This window comes from Centropristis striata, chromosome 7 (assembly GCF_030273125.1).
Source record: "Centropristis striata isolate RG_2023a ecotype Rhode Island chromosome 7, C.striata_1.0, whole genome shotgun sequence".
Taxonomy (NCBI): Eukaryota; Metazoa; Chordata; class Actinopteri; order Perciformes; family Serranidae; genus Centropristis; species Centropristis striata.
Window position 1 is genome coordinate 9,749,805 of NC_081523.1, and position 20,837 is coordinate 9,770,641.

The 20,837-nt window shown below is 39.6% G+C and overlaps 1 protein-coding gene across 1 annotated transcript in view; it reads right to left on the reverse strand.

The window, feature by feature from the left end:
- The window catches only part of si:dkey-215k6.1 (transmembrane protein 132D), a 322,832-nt gene that overhangs the window by 221,542 nt on the left and 80,453 nt on the right, over window positions 1–20,837 (reverse strand). Inside the window, exons 2-3 of the mRNA XM_059336286.1 lie at window positions 3,639–4,057; window positions 2,474–3,054 (exon numbers count right to left, since the gene is read on the reverse strand). Coding sequence (XP_059192269.1) covers window positions 2,474–3,054; window positions 3,639–4,057 — 1,000 coding nt within the window. The remainder of the gene's footprint in view (window positions 1–2,473; window positions 3,055–3,638; window positions 4,058–20,837) is intronic.

Here is a 20,837-nt window from a genome sequence, read left to right on the forward strand (position 1 = left end):
CACACACACACACACACACACACGCACACACACACAGCTCGTATGCAAACAGTGAGATAAGGTGAAGAGACATAAATAGGACATTCTTCAAAATGGACATACAGGTGGACACACAGCACATGAGAGTGAGAATATATGATGCCATAAAAAAGGAGATGGTGTTTTTTTTACTCTTTCTGTAGCAGTACCACACACATACACACACACACACACACACAGACACACCGAACACACACAGCAGGGGTGTTTTACAACAAAGACAGAGACAAAGTGTCTGTAGGGGAACCACAGAGGCCACCTCATCACTTCTTTATGTGTTTATGTGTGTGTGGTTAATACACACGGATAAGAGAAGGAAACAAGCATGTACAGCATGTGAGTGTGTGTGTGTGTGTGAGAGAGAGAGAGAGAGAGAGAGAGAGAGAGAGAGAGAGAAAGTTTGTGTGCATGTGTATGTACTGTATGTGTACTATACAGTATGTGTGGCAAAGAAAAATAGTGTGTGCAGGGTGTCCGTGTGTGTGTTTGTGTGTGTGTGTGTGTGTGTGTGTGTGTGTGTGTAGTGTGTATGAGTTTTTGTCAGCAGGAAGCTGGACAAGGTGCATCTCAGTCTAGCCACTTATTCTCTTCCTCCAGTGTCCTCAGATGACCTCAGGAATGATTGCCCACAAAGAAATGCACAACTTTGAGCCTGTTGACAATATTGTTGTTTTTTTGTATGAAACAAATAGCAAATTAGTTTAGAATATCCCGTTAAAAGGTTAAATCTGATCAATAAAGGTGTTTAACTGACCAATAACACGTTTTCCTTTATAGTGAATTGTGTTTCAAATCACTTCTGTTTTTTATAATTGCATTCAAACCCCCATTGCCAAGAATCATCTTCCCTACAAGTGTTTAATGTACACTTCCTTTGCTTCCTACTCCTACTAACAACCTGTTTGCAATGCAACACAGAATCAAATCACGCATAAATTGCACATGTGCAAGTGTATTGCTGCCACACAGACCTTATGCTAGAGCTCTGTAATTACTTTGCAGATGCAATGGTGTGTAATGAACGTGTGGAACAGTACACAACAGTTTAAAGACCTGAGTACGCGAAAAAAGAAAAAAAGACATGAAGAGACAGGGTGGGAGTGATATCTCAAACAGGGGGAAAGAGCTAACCTGCCAACTGCAACTTTTTTTCCCCGGCGAGATCCAGTCTGATCAGCCCATCAGTTTTCAGGCATGTGCAGACATGATTGGCTCCCCAGTTAGCTTTGTTGCAACCATTAAAGTGGGACAAACTACAGCCTAGTATATGGGGTCCCAGCTGTGCCTTCCTTCAAACCAAGTGGAGTTCTAATCAGTCCAAATAAGTTAATAAACGTCAGTAATTACATCAGATGGAATAAGATACTAAGATGCTTTATCTATCCAAAGGCAGTTCAAAGTATCTGATATCCTCTTCCTGTGTCACATGTTTTATTAGAAGGGTATTAATGTCACTCAGAACAATAACTGAAGAAGTTCCAAATACTCTTAGCTGCACAAATGAGCAGCTTTCATTATGGGAAATAAATTCCTTTGACACTGCGCAAATGGTATAAAAAAAAAATTTGCTCAAGTCTTGGTTGGCGTGTGCCAATTACCGCGTTCTGTGTATTCCAAGTCGTCTTTGCGTAAATGTGAGAAAAATATATTCAAAGTTGCTCAGGGTTGCTCTATAAAATGTTCTCAATAGTTCCAACCCCGTAGGAGTATATTGTAATAGTAATGCTATATCTAGCCACGGCGTTGTGTTCTGGGATGTTCTCGGAATAGAATAATAAATTGTGAAAAAATGATAAATCTGTCATTTGTCAGCCTGAAATCCCTAAAGTCTATGAAAAGATGAGGCAGAGATGGGATGCAGATACAGTTTGCACGCTTAGTCGAGATCAGGGGTTTAAACTCATTTTCAGCCAGCCAACCAAAAAGAAATTTGTTTCCTGGGATACAAGCGCATGAAAACACATTGCCGATTATGTGGGAAACCATGTAGGTGACCTCTTAAAGCACACCTGAGAGGCATTCGGGGTACCACCCTTAGCTTGAGAAACAAGGATCCGCTCTAATTTTATGCCTTTTCTTTCATTTCCCTGTCTCCACAACCTTCAGCCTCTCTCAGTCACCCTTTCCCTCTCTCCCGCTTCTCATTCTCTGTGTTTTCTTCTCTCCTTGGATCAGTCATGAATATTCATGAGGTTGTTATTTGCATTGCTGGCTCCTGAAAGTGGCTGAGTACACAAAGGTGACAGCCATCAACCTCGGGAGGCGGCAGAGTTGAGAGATGAGAGAGAGCAGATGAGGAGGCAAGAAATAAGTGAGGATGATAGAAAAAAGAAGAAACAGAAACAGAAGAAAAAGTGAAATGAGACAAAAAGAGAACAGAATACCAAATAAAATCGAAGTCAAATAAGTTAAATGAAAGTATTTGCTTTCTCACCTTAATGTGAACTGCTCCGTGTTTGAACCTGTCTTCATGTAGACGCCAAACGCCACCGTCTTACCGAGCCGAACCGGGCTGGGTGGCACCAGAACCTCCACATTTTCATCCAGTCTCAATTTTTCTCCTTTGGCAGAAACTGGGCCCAGGGTCATTGCCACAGAACCAGCTTTAAGCATATCTTGAAGACCTCCTCCATCCCCTAGGGGGCTCCACTGTCCCCCAAGTCCAATGCCCGGGCCTCCAAGAGGCCCGATGTTTGCACTCTGACCTCTCCACGGCTCATTAACGATGGAGGGACACTCCTGACCAGCCCCTTCCACTGGCATGATTGAGTAATACACATCCACTGATGGTAGAGTCACTTCAGGAGGTCTTTTTCTCACTTGCGGTGGTGTAAACCAAGCTGGAGGAATCTCCAGACGGACAACACAGATGCCAGATGGTCCCACAAGTCGGCAGCCCGCCGAGGGTGCCGCTTCATTGGTGTCGCGGACGGCCACGGCTCTGACACATGGGAGGAGGGCTGGAGGAGGCGGGTCAGGCTCATCCCAACGACGCCCAACCAGATAAAACAACACCTGAGGACAAAACAAGTGCAGATAATGTCATAATGGGTGAACAAGTAGATAGACAATTAGCCAACAAGATAGGTGTCTAAAAGAAAAAGTAGCAATGTAAAAACATTTCTGTACAGACCGATATTTGCATGCGTATATTTGTTAAAACTGCACCAATCGATATATTTACATTAACAGGCAATGGATCAAATTACTCTATGTCTGTAATGTGGAAGGTGGTGCTCGAAGTGATAAACCCAGAGAAAATTACCTACCGATTCTGCAGCACCTCAGCTCTATGGAGCATTTTATAGTCATGCAGCTCATTGTTTTCATTTTCCAGCTTGTAACTTTAATGATTCAGCTCACTCTCGCTGCTTTTTTCAGCCAGACCAAAATTTAAATAGTCAAAAATGACTACATAATTGACAGACGTGATACATTTAAAGATTAAATCCTCCAACTACCTTGGATTTAATCATGCTTTTGGTATGGGATTAGAATATTAAGTATGTGTGAATCCTGAAATACTATGTTATTGCATTATAAGATTTATGAGTAATAGATAAATGGGCATTTCAAGTAAAACATGAAACTTCTAGTACCTGAATCCAGGGTCGTGTTGATCCCACTTTGGGCACCACCACTTGACCTTTGACCTTCCAGTTCAGAGTCACGTGGTTGGTCGACAGCATCAGATGCGGTGATGGGCCCTGAAGCAGCTCCACTGGGATTGGCTGCTCGATGCTCAGGTTTCCATAGCTGCAGTTGATGCTGGGCAGGGAGTGTGGGGGGGCGATGGATGGTTCCAGTTGTTGGAGGAAGAAGGGCTCAGTCCGCGATGATAGGCTGCCGTTTCGCATCACCTCCTGATTGGCTTCTCGCAGAAAGAAGGCAGAGTCAGCACCACTTAGCTGGCACTGGACGGGGAGGTAGGTGGGGAGGGAGGAGGAGAAACGGGGCTGGGAGGAGTCCGGCCCTCCTCCTGGTCCAAGTCCCGCTGCTCCGGCTTGGCTCTGAGATACTGAGGAGAGGAGGCAAAGAGAGGAAAGCAGGGAAAAAAGAAATGGGTTGAAAGAGCAACATGAAGGGTAGGGGATGAGAAAAAGAGAGGAAAAACAACATAATTATAATGATACAACAGATACTGCAAAGCTTGGCTGAAACATGCAAAGCTAACATTTGTAACTGAAATCCAAAGCATCTATTAAAGTCAACAAACAGTGTAAACCTGAGACTCGCTGACCTGTGAAATGCATTTTTTATTGTATACACACTCTGATATAAACACATGCACACATATATCAGTTTTTTCACATAATTCACACATGCATTACAACCCGCTGACACAACACACACCACAGTACGTTGTGTTTGTTAACAGTTTCCCTACAAGCAGAAATGAGCATAAACATTCCCGTAGCTCTCAGTCTTTTTCCCCGAACAAGAGTGATCGACTCAGCATCACACAGTGCTCTACATTAATGCATCTTTGTTTTTTATCCCCATTGGAAAGGCATTAAACCAGCATACATCAAAAATGACATACTGCTCTCTGGCAGTTTATTTCCATATATTTACATTAAGTTTTTATTCATTTCCTGGTGTATTTATCAGACATTTCACAAAGATTGGGAGTTTGGATCCAGGGATTACTGAGGTTTTGGAGCAATATCTCATTTCCAAGAGGATCCGAGGTTACAATGACTGAGCTCTGAATCATTCAGTGTTTGTTATTCATCCACTTTTTGGCTTGTCAGCATTATATTGTGCAAGCACCCAACCAACTAACTGATCACTTATTTCAAACTCTTTGAATAAGAGTGAAACATAAGCCACAATTAATTATATTTTTGTTAAGCAAAGGTCAGGAAGAGCGTTGTTCTTTTATGGCCAGGGCTAAAGACCCTTAAACCCAATTTAAAGCCAACTTCTTATTACAGGTGACAGTATTTTAGCTTTGACAATTTGGTGAGTTCTGTTTTTACTTTGACTGTTGCTTGTTAAGCCAAGACTATTTTTGGTTCCTGAGAAAGATTTAAAACTTGAGGCCAAGTCGTTAAAGAATTGAGCATTACCTCATCATCTATTAGGGCCTTCTTAAACCATTGCATAATGTAGACAAGTGAAACAGTCTTTGTATTCCTTTGTTTAGTATATTCGGAAAGTAAGTTAAATGTGTTTTGCCAAAAATACTGTTGAAATAAAACCTGAGCAGCCCAGTCGCCAGAAGAAAAAATGTTGGCAATGCACATTTCTGCAAAGCACAAATTTGCAAATATGAAACATATTTGGCACCATTTAGTGTCTGTGTATGTCACCAGGCTCCAATTGTAAACTGTTTGTGTCAATATTAGACGCTCAGAGCAAGTGCTCTGGTAGTCAGGTGACAAAGTATAATAAGCATCAAACAGACGAAAGTGAAAAGTTATGTAACAAACATATTTAACGCAAACCACAATCTTTTCTTAGACCTAACCAAGTAGCTTTGTTGCCTAAACCTACACAAGGAATTTTTCTGCAAAATGTTTACAACTGCAAACATGGAGCATCAAACGAGTGAACCAAACCAAAGCTAGTGATAAAGTGTTGGTATGTGACAAGCATATAAATACTGTGGTATATTTTCTGTTAATTTTAATTATAAGTCTCCTGCTATAAGTTAAGGATAGATATCCATGTTGCAGGCCTAGTCTCGTGAGTGTGTAAAAGTCAGCATCAGAAATTATGCCATAGCGTAGAGACATAACGGCCTAGTACAGGAATGTATGACATCAACAACAAAGGGTGCTTGGGAGCGTAATCTAAACAGTATGGATCATCTCCTTTTAAGGTCTAAATGTATAGCATAAAGCTCACACATGTTCTTCAAATAAGATATGCATATTAAAGAAAGCTAATTTATATATAGGGTTAAATACCGAGACTACACCCAGGGAATCAGAGAATCGGGGACTGGAAATGGATGACGGGACCTTTAGCAGTTCTTAATCTGACAAATTGATTCTCCCGCTGTACCTATAGGTAGTGTGTTTGATTTCTGTAACTAAAGAAAACTAACAGGAACATCAACGTGCTCTTTGATTCATTCTCCTCACCCAAGAGGCAGTAGTATCATCTACTACAATACAACACCAACAGCTGAGCTATGGCTAGTTAGCTTTAAGGCAATTTAAAGCTTTGTCTCTACAGTCTGAGAGTCACCAATAGCAGCTAACAGTCCACTTAATGGCCACTAAAACATGTTTACAGAAATATGATGTGAAGTGCAGTGTGTTGAACTCTGTATGAAGGGCAGATATAACCAAACTGTAGTAAAGCATTTACAGAACATGAATACATTAAACGACTTCCGCTATAAAAATGCCACAGAGAGCATTAATAAAGTAGTGCTTTGTACGATACAAAAATAAAAGGAGGATTTCCATTTTGCCACACCAAGGAACCGGTGCAGGCACAAACAAAACAAATACGTAGCAAAGTGTGTGTGTGTGTGTGTGTGTGTGTGTGTGTGTGTGTGTGTGTGTGTGTGTGTGTGTGCGTTTCCTTGTGTCCTAGGGTAGCGGAGTGTGAAAATATAATGAGGGTGGGACAGCATAGCGCTGTCTGGGGCAAGTCATACTGAGGCGACTTCACAAAAAAATAATAGCAGAGAAATAAAGTGATACCTCAGTGCAACATGAATAAGCAGGCTGGTTTGGTTATGGTGCGTGGGCACGTAAGGATAAGTTTAGAGTGGGGAAGATGGAAAAAGGAGAGAGAGAAAGAGAGATGGAGGGTAGTGGTGTGGAAATAGAAACACAAAGAGACAATAGCATAAAGGGAAGAAGAGTGAGACTAGGAGGAACTAAAATGAGGGAGACAAAAAGTGAACAAGAAGAGGAGATGTTAAAGATTCTGGTATTTTTATGTTACACAGGATGACTGCATAAATGACACCAACTTGTCTCCGGTTGAATCTTTGTCGCTGACAAATCTAAGCAAACTTTTTCGATAGATGGATATGCCCTTTTGCACTAACACTGTGCACTGTATAGTGTCAATGAAGCTTTAGAATGAGATGGAGGCTGACAAGGAAAAGAAACTGAGCAGAAGAGGAAAAGAAAGTAAGAGTTTCCATGTTAAAATTAATGATTATACTGAGTGTTATGTGTCAAAGGCAAAGTTTTAAATGTCATGAGGACACATTTCTTTCATATTATTATTAGGGTAAAATATACAGCTTCTTTGGCTTCATCCATACTTTCATAAAGCATCCAATTAAAAGGGATGTAAAATCATTATTTAGTGCCAAATTTCATGTAGGATTAGAGGTCGGCATTATGCACATTTATGCCTGCAGGGTCACAGAAGGCTCACACTTCATGTTTTGGAGCTTATCCATATTGAGAGGTTTAGAGTCACATGCAAAAAAAAAAAGCCAGTTGAGTTGTAGCCAAAGTGAATTTTCATATGTAGTTTGCAATCATCCACTTCTGACTGACAGATAGGTCATGTGGTCAAAACACATCAGCACATTAGCCTCGGTGAGCTTTCTGTTTTTTTTCCTTAATCTTCACTCATTATTATGGGTGTCCTTGAGGTGCAAAGGGCTGCATGTGTGTCTGTGTGTGTCCACAGGAGTCTTATGAAGCATATGTCCCAGTCCCGGACAGGGACCTTGAGCAGCTGACACACACACACACACACACACACACACACACACACACACGCACACGCACACGCACACACGCACACACGCACACACACTCTCACACAGGCAAACACACGAACACACACACAGACGCTTTCTCATGCAGGCAAAGGTTGACCCTTGGATGGACTCATTACCATTGTATGAAGAATCACAAACAAATGTATTCCATTAAGCTCAGGTCATATGTCTTTTCTTTATCCTTTGTCATGATTTTTAAAGAGATACGTTGAATATTTTTTTATTTTATTTTATCTGCTTGCTGTTGACCCCTGGTAGTTTGCAATATTAGTAATCTGAAAATAAGCTTCTTCTCTTGTCACCACTCGAAATATGTCTGCAGCGTCCTTGAATAATTAGTATGTAAATATGATTAACAGACACATGGGGCAGGCCAATCCCAGCTCAATAGGTGGCGCTATACTACCAGTCTGGATTGGCCCTTTGAAATCTGGCAGCCAAACACCGGCATGCCATTGGCTACCATTAAACTTGGCATGGTCTAGATTCCCTGGCATCATTACTTTGGCAACCACCTACCACAACAGGAGTCCATACCCACTGTGTCCTGCTGCACAGTGTGTCTGTGTGTGTGCTTGGGCATGTGTGTGTGCAAATGTTTCTAAATGCCCGTGTGTGTGGATTAATGAGTTTTCTAGCAGGTCCCTGTACGTGTATGCATAAAGTTTGCAAAAGTGTATATGTGCATATATGAATAATTTTGTAACAATGATTTTGAATGAGATAATTTACTCTCTCTATATAAAAATATTTATATAAACGTGTGTGTGTGTGTGTGTGTGTGTGTGTGTAAAATTGGACAGGAACTAAGCCAGATGTACAGAGATTTGACAAGGCCCATCTGTGATCCTTCTTCCCCCCAAAAGTGCCCATCTCGCTTTATTTCCAAGTACACACACACACACACACACACACACAGAGCCAATAATCAAAACACAGTGGAGCGTGTAGGACAGGAAGACAGAGAAAGGAGGGAAAGACAGCGAGAAGCAAAGTGAGATGGGTTTCGAGTGAGAAGGAGAGATACCGAGGCGTGATTACGGTATCAGCACTGCTTGATATTGTCTCGGTTAAATATTGACTCAGATATTTATATTTAATTAAAGACAGGCACACAAACACACACATAGAGCCACATTTCACATTTGATTTAGGTATCTGTCTGCAAGTGTGTGTATGTGTGTGAATGCAAGTAACAGTCAAGCCTGCAGCAACACTGTCTGCAACAGCAAGATGTTATACAACAGAAACACGAACCATTGCTCCATTAACTTTTCTGTGCATACTTTCACTTTCATTCTCAGCCAGTGGTGCATTGGCACGTGCCAGGGTTCCATGCATTGCCAAAGCAGAAGGTGTCAAAATGCTCCAGAATGCTATTCTTGATTTACTATTACTCCCAATTTCCCCTTAATGTATGACAACCGTACACAAACTACTTCTCCTGCAATTCCCCGCTCCCCTCCATCTGTTTGGTCATCTATGCCAGTCCTCCTATTTTTCTTGCTTAGGTTGTTTTGTACACTTGAACAAATTGCTATTCCTTGTGAATTATTGTAGCAATTCAGCAAGGCTATTCTGAGCATGCGGTAAAAAGTGAAATATTTGTTGGACTGTTGGAATACCACAAAATGTCCAAAATGACGAGTGTTTGTTGAAAAACATCAAAACATCAGTTTGCTTTTTCTTCATTCAAAGCTTTTATCCACAGAAGCAAATTACCCCCCACCATCCCCCCACCTGGAATTTAAAAAAAGAAGAAGAAAAATACAGTGCAGGCACAGCACAGCATAGAAAAATCCATCATGGGAGAATTTCCTGAAAAGAATTAACTCCATTGATCACACAGATGGCACACTATCTGAAGAGAGATGGGAAGAGATAGGGGGAGTGTGAGAGATACAGATGGATACAGGGAGATATATAGACAAGGATGGTGTGAGATGTAAAAGAAAGGAAGGGAAGAGCGTTGAGGAGGAGAGGTAATCGGGTGAAAGAGGATGAGAGAGGGATGAGGTTTCTATTTCTGAGCTGAACATTCATCACAAGCATGAGTTTATTTTGGTGGTTTCTCTATCTCTCATTCTCTATGACTGTCTTTTTATCTCCTATCCCTCACAAACTCTCCTTAAATTTTTAAAATGTTTAAAGGAAACTCCAATGATTTCCCACATTAATGTAACTTCAGTCTTAGGGATGGTTGCATATTCGTTTTGTAACTCTGGAGGAACTTTGTCAAGTCTCAGAGAAAACCCCCTGATGATGTCAAAGTGATGTCATCGATGCTTGAAAAACTTTCCAAGGCCAAAAAGAAATGTAGGATTCAGCTATTTTGTAGCCTCAGTCAGCTAAAATAACCCTAAAATTAGATGAACCCTCCATGATTTCATTACAGTGACTCAAAAGGGCCTCCACAATGTTAACGTTTCAACTCAACCGTAGATTGTAGTATGTTTCAAGAAAGTTTAGGTCACCTGACATTTGAGCCAATCTCCTTAAAGCTTGCTGTATTTCTGCTGTAACACACAACAACTTGCAGATAGATAGGTGAACACCAATTAGTGGTAGAGGGTCTGGAGAAAGTAAGCAGAGCACCTAACGATATTATGAAACCCAGTGCAACAGCCCTGCAAGAAACTGGCTGCAAGAAAACTTATTAATGGAGAAAAAAGTTTTTTTGAGATAGAAGTGATGCAGCTCAGCTAATTTTTGTGACTGTCAAATATTGTATTATAATGTAAGTTGTTCATTAAATTGTGTCCACCTAAAACAATGGATACTGTGTCTGTCATGTTACCATTGTCCTACGCAGTGGAGGAATCTAAATAAATACATTTACTCAAGTACTGTACTAAAGTACATATGTGTACTTTACTTGAGTATTTCCATTTTATGTAATTTTGTACTTTTTACTCTGCTACATTTAGCCGCTAGCTTTAATTACTTTTTAGGTCGAGATTTAACATGAAAACATGAGAAATTTAAAGTGATTTGCCTTTTTTTTTTGTTAAACTTGATAAAAGTTATAAATAGCCCTACCTCTACAAAATAAATACCCTCCTACCACTAATCCATCAATAAAAGTAATTTAACAATATATTTGGAATATATAAAAAAAAACCCTGAGTGGGTCTATTCTGCATAATGAGTACTTTTATTTTTGATACTTTAAGTCCATTTTGATGCTGATACTTTTGTACTTTTACTTGAGTTAGTTTTGAATGCAGGACTTTTACATGTAGTGCAGTAAATTTAAAGTGTGGTATTAATACTTTAACTTAAGTAAGGGATCTGAATACTTTTTCCAACACTGGTCCTACCTTGCTGATGCAGTTTTTCTGTACTTGTCGTATGTTTTCATGCTTTTAAAGACGTTTGCTGCTGGCCTTTTCTTGGACCTATCCCCTAACAACTGAGTAACAGAAGATTTGTCCCCTTTAATGTTGTTTTAGTTGTTTAATGTGCATTAAATGTATACTCTTGGGCCTTAAACATTTATATATTAATTTTTCACTGCGTGTTACCTTGAATTTGGAAATGATACATAAATTGTAAAGTAATTTAAGTCCAAAAATGTCACACAACCCATTTAGTATAATCCGAGTCTCAGTAACATAATCATATGCTCAGTACCTTCCAAACACATGCAATTCCACCAAAATCTTACTTTTTAGAACACTGCCAGACTATAATCACTTATTAATGCTGCTAATTGGAATTCATCCTAACATGACAAAACCTTTGTAGCAGTTTTTGTAATTGTGATGAAGTAAGCTCTGAGTTTGTCCTTGTCCATGGAGTGTTTACAGAATCCTGTAGAATAATCCCCCAAAACTCCCGCACACACACACACACACCACTTGTTGATTGATGTCCCTGTCAATGGGTCAGTGGAGTCACATTTCCCCAGATATGGTCTGACTGCCCCTTCTCTCCTCCGCCACTGAGCCCCGCCCCACCCGACTTGCTTGGACCCAATATCCTCCTCTCTCTTTCTATCAGTCTGCCTCTTTTTCTCAATTTCTTCCTCTGTTCCCTCCCTTTATTAGCTTTCCTCCCCTCTGTTTGTCTTTAGCCCTGTTCTGTTTCCTATTACACCTTTCCATAGGTGTAATTTAATGGGAGGACAGGGAGACGTGTCAAAGATAATAATTTCACATAAATCATCTGCCGCCATCAGTAAACAGCACTCTCACACGTTTTGAACATATGAGAGACAGAAAGTGACAATGGGAGTGAGACAGATTCTTCAGTCTGTCGAAGAACATCACATCTGTCCCCACACCGACAGCAGCTGCAGCCACACAGTAGGCCAAGTTTGAAAAACTTTCACTGTTGATAATGAACAGCAGTAGGTATAGAATAGAATAGAATGCCTTTATTGTCACTATACGCATGTACAATAAGATTAAAAGCTGACTCCCACAAGCAGTGCAACGGTAAATAGCTACAAAATATAAATAAATGATAAAAGGAAATGCGTAGTGAATATTAAGTTAACTGGTTCTTATTTCTATCTTATTACTTAGACGGGGCAGATGCATGTATATGTATAGGGCTATATATACTGTATGTGTGTAAATGTTTATATGTTTTTGTACATCTGTTTAATGGTGCCTGTGTGAATATGTGTATGAATATGTATATGCATCTAGCCTACGCTGTTGTAGTTTATGTTGTTTATTTTTTTTCGGTTCGAAAGAAGAATTAATAAATATAAAAAGTTTATAAATATAAATAAAGATATCAGCCAATTGAATGCAACTTTTCTAATGATATATTAATATCATTTTATTTTAGTCTTGTGGTAAATATTTATCTCAAAGTGCTACATAACTTTAGTATCTCTCACAACTAACAGCTAACTCTGAAATCGCTGATTTTTTTTATAAAATCAGATTGGTCTTAAAATGTCTAAAATATGTTTACTCCAACATTACACGTATTAGAGTGAAATCTAAATCCAATTAAATTCTGATGACTTTAAAACATGAGAATCTGATCTAAATGATGTTTAAAAATAAAAAATATAGGTCTGTGTACTTGTTCAAGCATCACTTAAACAAGTGCATAATTGCACATATTTCATTGATCAATGACTTCTCTTTTAAATTGACATTATGTTGAGAGCATTTGGAGACAAAACTGAGCATCTTTATTATTTCTAAATTTTAGTTTTCTTACTTCTAAGGTTTCTGATAACTGCTGGTGTCCAACCAAGAACAAGAATCTCACTGGTGATTGACATGAACAGATGTATTATCATTATTTATTCAAAGACAGTTTTCACGGAAGACCTTCTTTTGTATTTTTCTTCAAATTTTTCCACATGACTGTAAATTAGACATACAGTTTGCCAGATTATTTTTCAACCCATTGTTCAAGTCAAGATGTTACATTCCAACTGATTTCATGAAATATAAACAGCTCTCCTTGTTAAAAACTTTGATTACAGTATACTGCTATAGCCTCTGTAGTTCTTAGTTCTGTAGATGTCTCCCCAATTTTTTTTTAAATTAAATAAACCATTTGTCGTTCCACCTTTCTCTCCTCTGCCAACATTTTCCCTTTTTCTGTCATCCAAACTCTCCTCTCTCCAATTTCCTTATCACTTTCCCCCACTCTGTCCAGCCATGGCATTTCCAGTCTCTCCTTGAGACGTAGGAGGAAGGGGGTGAAATGGACTGACTAAAGGACCCAATGAAGGAAGGAGAAGATGGCGGGATGAAGGACTTTGGGAATTGTGGATGTGAATTTTTGTGACTGTGACTCATGTCAGAATGTGTGACCATGGGGGGGGTCATTGCACTCCGTCTCTCAGCGTGGGTGTGTGTGTGTGTGTGTGTGTGTGTGTGTGTGTGTTTGTGGCAGCAGATGCAGGGAAGTGTGAAGAGCAATTTCAAATGGTCATCATACCACTGAGAGAGACAGAGACAGAGGGAAAGAAAGGAAAGACCTCTCAGAAAGGAAGTCGAGCAGCACAGACGGAAATGGAGGAGCGGCGTGCAGGAAATGTTAAACTCACACTGGCTCACAGCCACACACACAGCATCCAAAGAACTAGATATTTTTCTTCAAATTGGAACAACACAGTACATTCTGAATACATGGAGTGTTGTTAAGGAAGTATGTATTTGTATAGTGGGAGATTAAGTAGCGAATCGCGAATAACAGAATTTGCACATTACATGCAGACCACTACAATGTCTGCAACTCCATAAAACACTTACTTTTCATAAGCTATGCACACCATCCAGCACATACACATTGAACATTGATATTCGCTGGAAACTATTTGAATATTTTTGGAAAATTGAACCTTGTAGTGCACTTTAAAACTCCGAAAGATAGGTAGGCTAAATAGACTGACAGATGAGATGAGTCACGGTGGAAATCCAGAGTGAATTGTGTTACTGACCAGGTGTAGGCCTATCACACAATGGGGCGGAGCTCCCCTAAAAGGCGTCCGATCGGAAACAGTGCAATGCTGCAACACGTCCTACGTAATTATGACGATATTTTGAAAAATGAATTCAAAAATCTTCAAAATCGAGGATGCACACCTTCGTGCCAAGTGCAAGCCACATCTGAAATCTGAGGTCAGTCAGACAGTCAGCGAGATATACCCTACACACACACACACAGACGCTTCTTACTTTTTTAGATAGATTGTCCGCTGTATTGGATTTATAAAAAATGAATGTGTGAAACAAAAAAAACATGAAAAAACATCTTTCTAGAGAATATTGGGTTCATCATGTTCTCATTCTCATCTCGTCACACATGGATGCTTAGTAGGGCATCACATTTTAACGTAAAACTATGACTCTCCTCTATGGTCACAGTTTTAAATGCATGGTTAATGTTGAAAATTCAAACAAAAATACTTGTTTGGGCTTTGGGAAATATCCTGATTTTGTTTATATGTGTAAAGTAAGTGAAGTTATGTCAATAGTTCATGTAAAAGTCAATGTTTACTTGGTTTAATACATGACATAAATCGCAGTCTTCCCCTGTGAAAGTCATTTTGGTTTGACCCACCCTGACTGCCTCCGTATACGGACTTTGTCGCTCTTTATACATGGTGGTTGGGTTAACACTGGAGTTAGGGTCTACTTAAAAGACTGCTTTGCCTCAAACAGACACTATAAAGTGCCTTGTGTGTCAGAATTAGACGTGTGGGCCGTGACAAAGTGTTTGTATTTTACAGCCTGTGAACAAAACCCTTCTTTTTGTTAAATTACCTGCAATTTCAACTAGGTCCACAATGACAAAATCACAATATAACCTGCACCGTTTCTATGGTCTTGCTTAACACTTGCCATTTCATTTCTTTAGTATGTTATATTTTTAGCTTGTTTGTCAACCTTTATTTTGGGTGAAAAATAATCAGATTATACACCCTAAGCCGGTGGTTCCCAAGTGGTCACTTTTGTTCCAAAAGTGGACTGCTGGTACACTGATTGAATCATGAGTGGGTCATTTGTGTGAAAGAAAAAGTACTTTCGTTTGAAAGTACTGTTCCCCACCGCACAGTGTGAGCAAAGAGCAGTAGTAGCACCATGGTGGGAAATTCACACCATTCAAGGACACAGGTTTTGAGCTTGTTTATTCTGAAACAGTTTGAGAGCTGCCGTAGTGGGCTTCTTTAAAAGTGAGTAATCCACCACTTTATCTGGTATAAAAAAAACAATTTTAGGGATGAAGAAATAGTAGTGTGAAATAAATACATACACTTCAGGCATATTTGATGTAAGGTGTTGGTACAAGAACAGATAACTCAACTCTTTATTCTGTTGGCCATTCTGTGCAATATGCTAAAGTTGAGCCAGCATTATCACCTGCAGTGTGTCACCCCGAACATGGCAGCCAATAAGAGTGATAAACAAACAAAGCAAAAGTTCTTTCAATTAAAACAGAGTTGTGAAGAAAAGCCTCTGTGTGTGCCGGGCCAGGATCTTCTGGCTATGAATATGAGGAAGGGATAAATCCATTGGGCCTCGGTGCCATTCAATTCTATCCTTCACTAGTCCACAGCCAGGCAGCCAACTTGTAAAAGCTGCTTATAAAGGGCCTAAAGGACTCTGAGCCTCAACTGACTTAATGGACCAATAGGAAGTACATAGCTAGGGAGAGGAGAGGAGAGGAGAGGAGAGGAGAGGAGAGGAGAGGAGGGGAGGGGAGGGGAGAGGAGAGGAGAGGAGAGGAGAGGAGAGGAGAGGAGAGGAGAGGAGAGGAGAGGAGAGGAGAGGAGAGGAGAGGAAAAATGGGGATGAAGGGAGTTTCTTTTGAGGACAACAGGTCATCGAAGTGGAGAAAAAGAAAGTTAGAGAGACAGAGAAGAGGCAGGAAAGTGAAGGATGAGAAAGGGGAAGGACGAGCATGACAGGAAGAGGACAGACAAGAGATGAGCAGGGGAAGTGAGGACAAGGAAGTGAAGGAGGAGGAGGAGGAGGAGGAGGAGGAGGGTCAGGTAAGATGAGTAGGAAGAGCAAATAAAAGATGATCAGACAAGAGTTAATGGAGATAAATGTAGAAAAGAACGGAGGAAAGAAATGAGGAGAGGGGGAGGAGGGAGTAAGGAATGTGTGTGTGCCCATGCAGGTGCATTTACCAGCATTATGTGTGTGTGTCACTGCATGACCTTTGAGGTTAAAAGGAGCGATGAAGCATGTGTTGTCAAGAGTAATATAAGCAATTACAGGACAGACACACACACATTCACTCGCTGTGAAACAGTTTGTGAGCAAGCCTCACCGATGGAGCATACCCCCAAAGAGGGAGAGAAGGGAGAGGAGAAGTGGATGGCTCAAACGAACGAAAAAGAGGAGTTGACGGGTCTCTGACACATTAAAGAAGAAAAGAAATAAAGAAAAAGGAGAAAATAAAGGAGGAAATTACAGCTCTGAGCGAGGTTTGAGACACAAATGATGCAGTTTTGCATTTAGGGGTCACAGCTATATGTATTTGACTTCAGTACTATTCCAGCAATGAATATTCATTAAGGCAAGCTGCAGTCAGGGTGACAGCAGTAATTCTGAAGGATAGTAATTATTGGTTAAGACACTCCAGGCATACATGCACACACGTACACGCACACACACACACACACACACACTACAGAAATCTACAGAAACACAAAATCACATTTGTGTATCTCTACTGTAAATGTGTGGAAATTACCTTCTGTAAAGACCTTCAAGGACCTTCTGAAATGATTGTCCTCCAAAGAACAACCCCATAGGTCATATTTTCAAAGTTTTCAGAGTTTCAAAGCTTATTACGAATTGTACTTACATTCATTTTCAGGCTTCTGGTTGTAGTAATTATGGCGGGAGCAAAAGTCAGGTAATGCAAAGAGTGTAAAGACAGACAAAGACCGCATGAGGAGGAGTGTAAGTGCTGTTGCATAAATGCACTGAGCATCATTTGTGAATTCATATTTTAATGTAATGAATAATTATTTGATGTAAGGTCAAATGGGTTAAAATGTGATTAATACGTTTAAAAAAAAATCTGCTGATGTCTCAAATCTAGATGTATAAATGAGCCATAAGTGAATTATTTTGATGTTTACATTTTATTTTGTATTGTGGTGGAACTAAGGTTCCTGGTCTTGTTTTGTGTTGTTAAGTAAATGTGAACGCATCAGCTAACTAACATTGCTAATAAGTTGAATGGAAAGCTAACATGTGGAGCTGATGGTTAAATGCATTTTGGAAGACTTTGAAGACTTTAAGGAACTCTTTTTCATGACAAGCAGCCAACGAGGTATTTGTGCAAGTTTACTGCTACTCACATTGTTGTTGTTAAGTTTATTCTGCATATGAAACAATGTAATTTAATTTACTTGTTTGCACTTGATTTCAATGCAGTTCTTACGGCATGAGAAGCAAGGTAAGATGATGAATAAGAAAGACGAGACATTCTCAGTATTGTCAATTGTCGCTGTGAAAAGAGCTACAAGGAGGTTGTGGTGGATGGATGAAAAGTCAGCATTTGTGACTAATGCTACTATGTCATGCTCTACTTCCAATATATAACTACGTTGTACTTATGTGTAAAGTTTTGAAGTAGAGTAACAAATGTACTTATTTTACCCCAAACAAAGATCTTTTTCTAAACCTAACCAAGTAGTTTTGGTGGCTAAAACTAACCAAACTGTGACTGTTCAACAATGTTAACCACATGTTTAAAACTGTGACGGTTAGATATGAGGATGTGTTGATTTCCTGCCACCGGTATGCGTACTAATTCAGGAAACACTCCTCTAGATTATATTAGAGGGTAAGATAAAAAAAAAAAAGATGGTTTTGGTCTGAGATGCTGGCACTAAAAAAGTAAATTACCTCATCATCATAGTGGCTCTGTAAACTTTTACTATTTTTAAAACCACAATCATTCAAAGTGTATCTATTCTGCATGTTTTGGCCTTGAGGATACACGTAATGCAATTTAGTGCAAAACTTAATTTACATGGAAAGCTGCACTGGTTACCTCGAAAGTAAATACATCAATAATGTTACATCCTGTTACAGTGTAGAGCATTCAGCATCGACCATCTAATTGCGGCACATTGATTTCCGCTCAGACAAAATGCCACCAGTCCTTAAGGCTGTTATTATAAGGCTTTTTTTCAAAGGTTGAGGAACACATAATTGTGTTGACGGGGTTGAAGCTCCTTTAAAATAACAGAAGCAACAATGTTCTTTCTTTTTTTTATGTTACAGCAGCAATCTGTAGTAATTTTGTTCCAACCAACTATGAAACCTCAGACCTAGGTATTTTAGTTGACTTTATATTAATGACATAATTAATTCTATTTGCTGTATTGATATCTCTTTATCTCTGATTGTAGACAAAACCGACTCAAAGCAAAACATTATCGAATAGGACTCTCAGGTTTTTAAAATGACAGATTAAACTAATGACAAGACACTACAGCTCAATAGAATACATTCACATCGTCTTACCATTGTACAGCATGCCCTTGTAATCCTTGTCTAATCTGTTTACAACTCTAATCTGGTTAGGCCAATCTGATTAATGTTCAACAGTTAATTACCCAAATATGGTGTGGGTAATCTGATTGATGTCCTAATAAGAGGAGGATTATCACACAGTTGACAGGCACCTCTCCCTCTCTCTCTGTCTCTGTCTCTGTCTCACCCCATTCTGTCTGTACCGGCATCACTTTTTCTCTTCTTCTTTACCTCGTTTATTCTCAGTTTGGCTGGCATCTTTCAGCTCTGTTTATCTGTGGCTCTTTATCTGTCTTCCGCTCTGTATCTGCACTCGTCCCCCTCGGTCTCACTTCCCCCTGCTGTCATCCGTCTCTCACTCCCTGTTTATCAGTCACTCTCTGTCTTATTGCCATCGATCGCTACAAAAGCCACATGAGGACAAACTTAATTAAGTCTGACAAGCGCAGGTATTTTTATCATTGCATCCAAAAACAGCCGAGAAAACAAACACACCCCTCCGCACGGACGCACTCGAACACATTTTAAACCTCAAATCTTGTTCTTATTGACAGATTCTTGACTTTTGGGTGAAAATCATTTGTGCTAATTGTGACCGTGTTGAACTTTGGCATTTTGTAAGCAACAAGAGGGTGTGAGAGAATGTCAGGTCATATCAAGCCCCTATGGAACACACACACACACACACACACACACACACACACACACACACACACACACAAACACACACACACAAACACACATTTCTGTAGCTGTGAAGACCTTCAATTCAGCCTTCTAATTTTCTGTCCTCGACCCTCATCACACTCAACCTTCAAACAGTATTAACCTTAACCTGAAATTAAATGTTTCTCCTCACTCCTTTCACCTTTCTATCCTTATTAGATCATGCACACGCACGCACACACGCACACACACACGCACACACACCTCTTATGTGCACACTTCAGTCTTCATCATCACCTCCCCTAAGGTCATCTATCAAACACACAGCTGTGTCAATGTGTGAGTTCTTTATGCAGAGGTGTGAACTAACATTTCAGATTAGTCTGGCTCTTGTTGATCAACTGTCTTTGAGCCCATTGTATTTTCAACTTCAAAAAGTTCATCTTTTTATGTTTAAATGTTACATTTGACAGTTTTTTTCCTCAAAAACGTCAATATAGGGCGTTTGTTCATGCAGCAAGAGACGACACATTCATGTTTTAGACTGTCCTCTGCCTTCATCCTGCAGAGGTGGTAGTAGTGATCAATGGCAATGCAGTCTAAATGGCAGATATCCCACAACAGGTGTGAGGGAGGGAGGGTAGGTGGATGGGTCTGAACAAACGGCAGATTTTCACCCAGGAAAATGGGGTTCATGTCCCGTGTGGAAACAAAAGTAAATACAATTTTACATAACTTTTAACATTAAATGTTTTGCATAAGTTCCATGGCTCGCTTCTCCATTGTAACTACTTCACTTCTGGCATTTACGTACATTCATTTACTGCTTAAACCTTTATAACACCTAACCACTTTTTTGCCCTAAACCTAGGTCAGTGGTTTTGTAGCCTAAATTCACAGAAACTGCAGCTTTTTTTACAACCATGAACTGTACCTTGAAGACCTTGAGCCATGAAACACTCATTTTGACAAAGGCTTATTTGTGTCATTATATAGGTGGTACTGACAGACGGTCATTTAAGTCAGAGATCTTGTTGTACATTTCCTTATTTTTACATACTTTTTTTATTTTATTATCAAATTTTTGGTCTCCATTAACAGAAACATGTCCTTGAGATTTTATGTGTGTGTCATTGCTTGTGTAAGTGAGTGTGTGTTTTCAGTATATGTGCATGTGTAAGTGAAAATTACATGTTGCGATTATAAATTAATTGAGTTATTGGCAGCGTTAGTGTGTGTTTATGTGCGTTCTTTATGCAGAGGTGTTAACTAACATTTCAGATTAGTCACGCTTGTGTTGATCAATTGTCTTCGAGTCCATCACATTTTCAACTTCAAAAGTTCGTCTTTTTATGTTAAAATATTACATTTGAGACTGGTCTTCCCTCAAAAACATGAATATAAGGCATTTGTACATGCAGCAAATATGACACATTTACGTT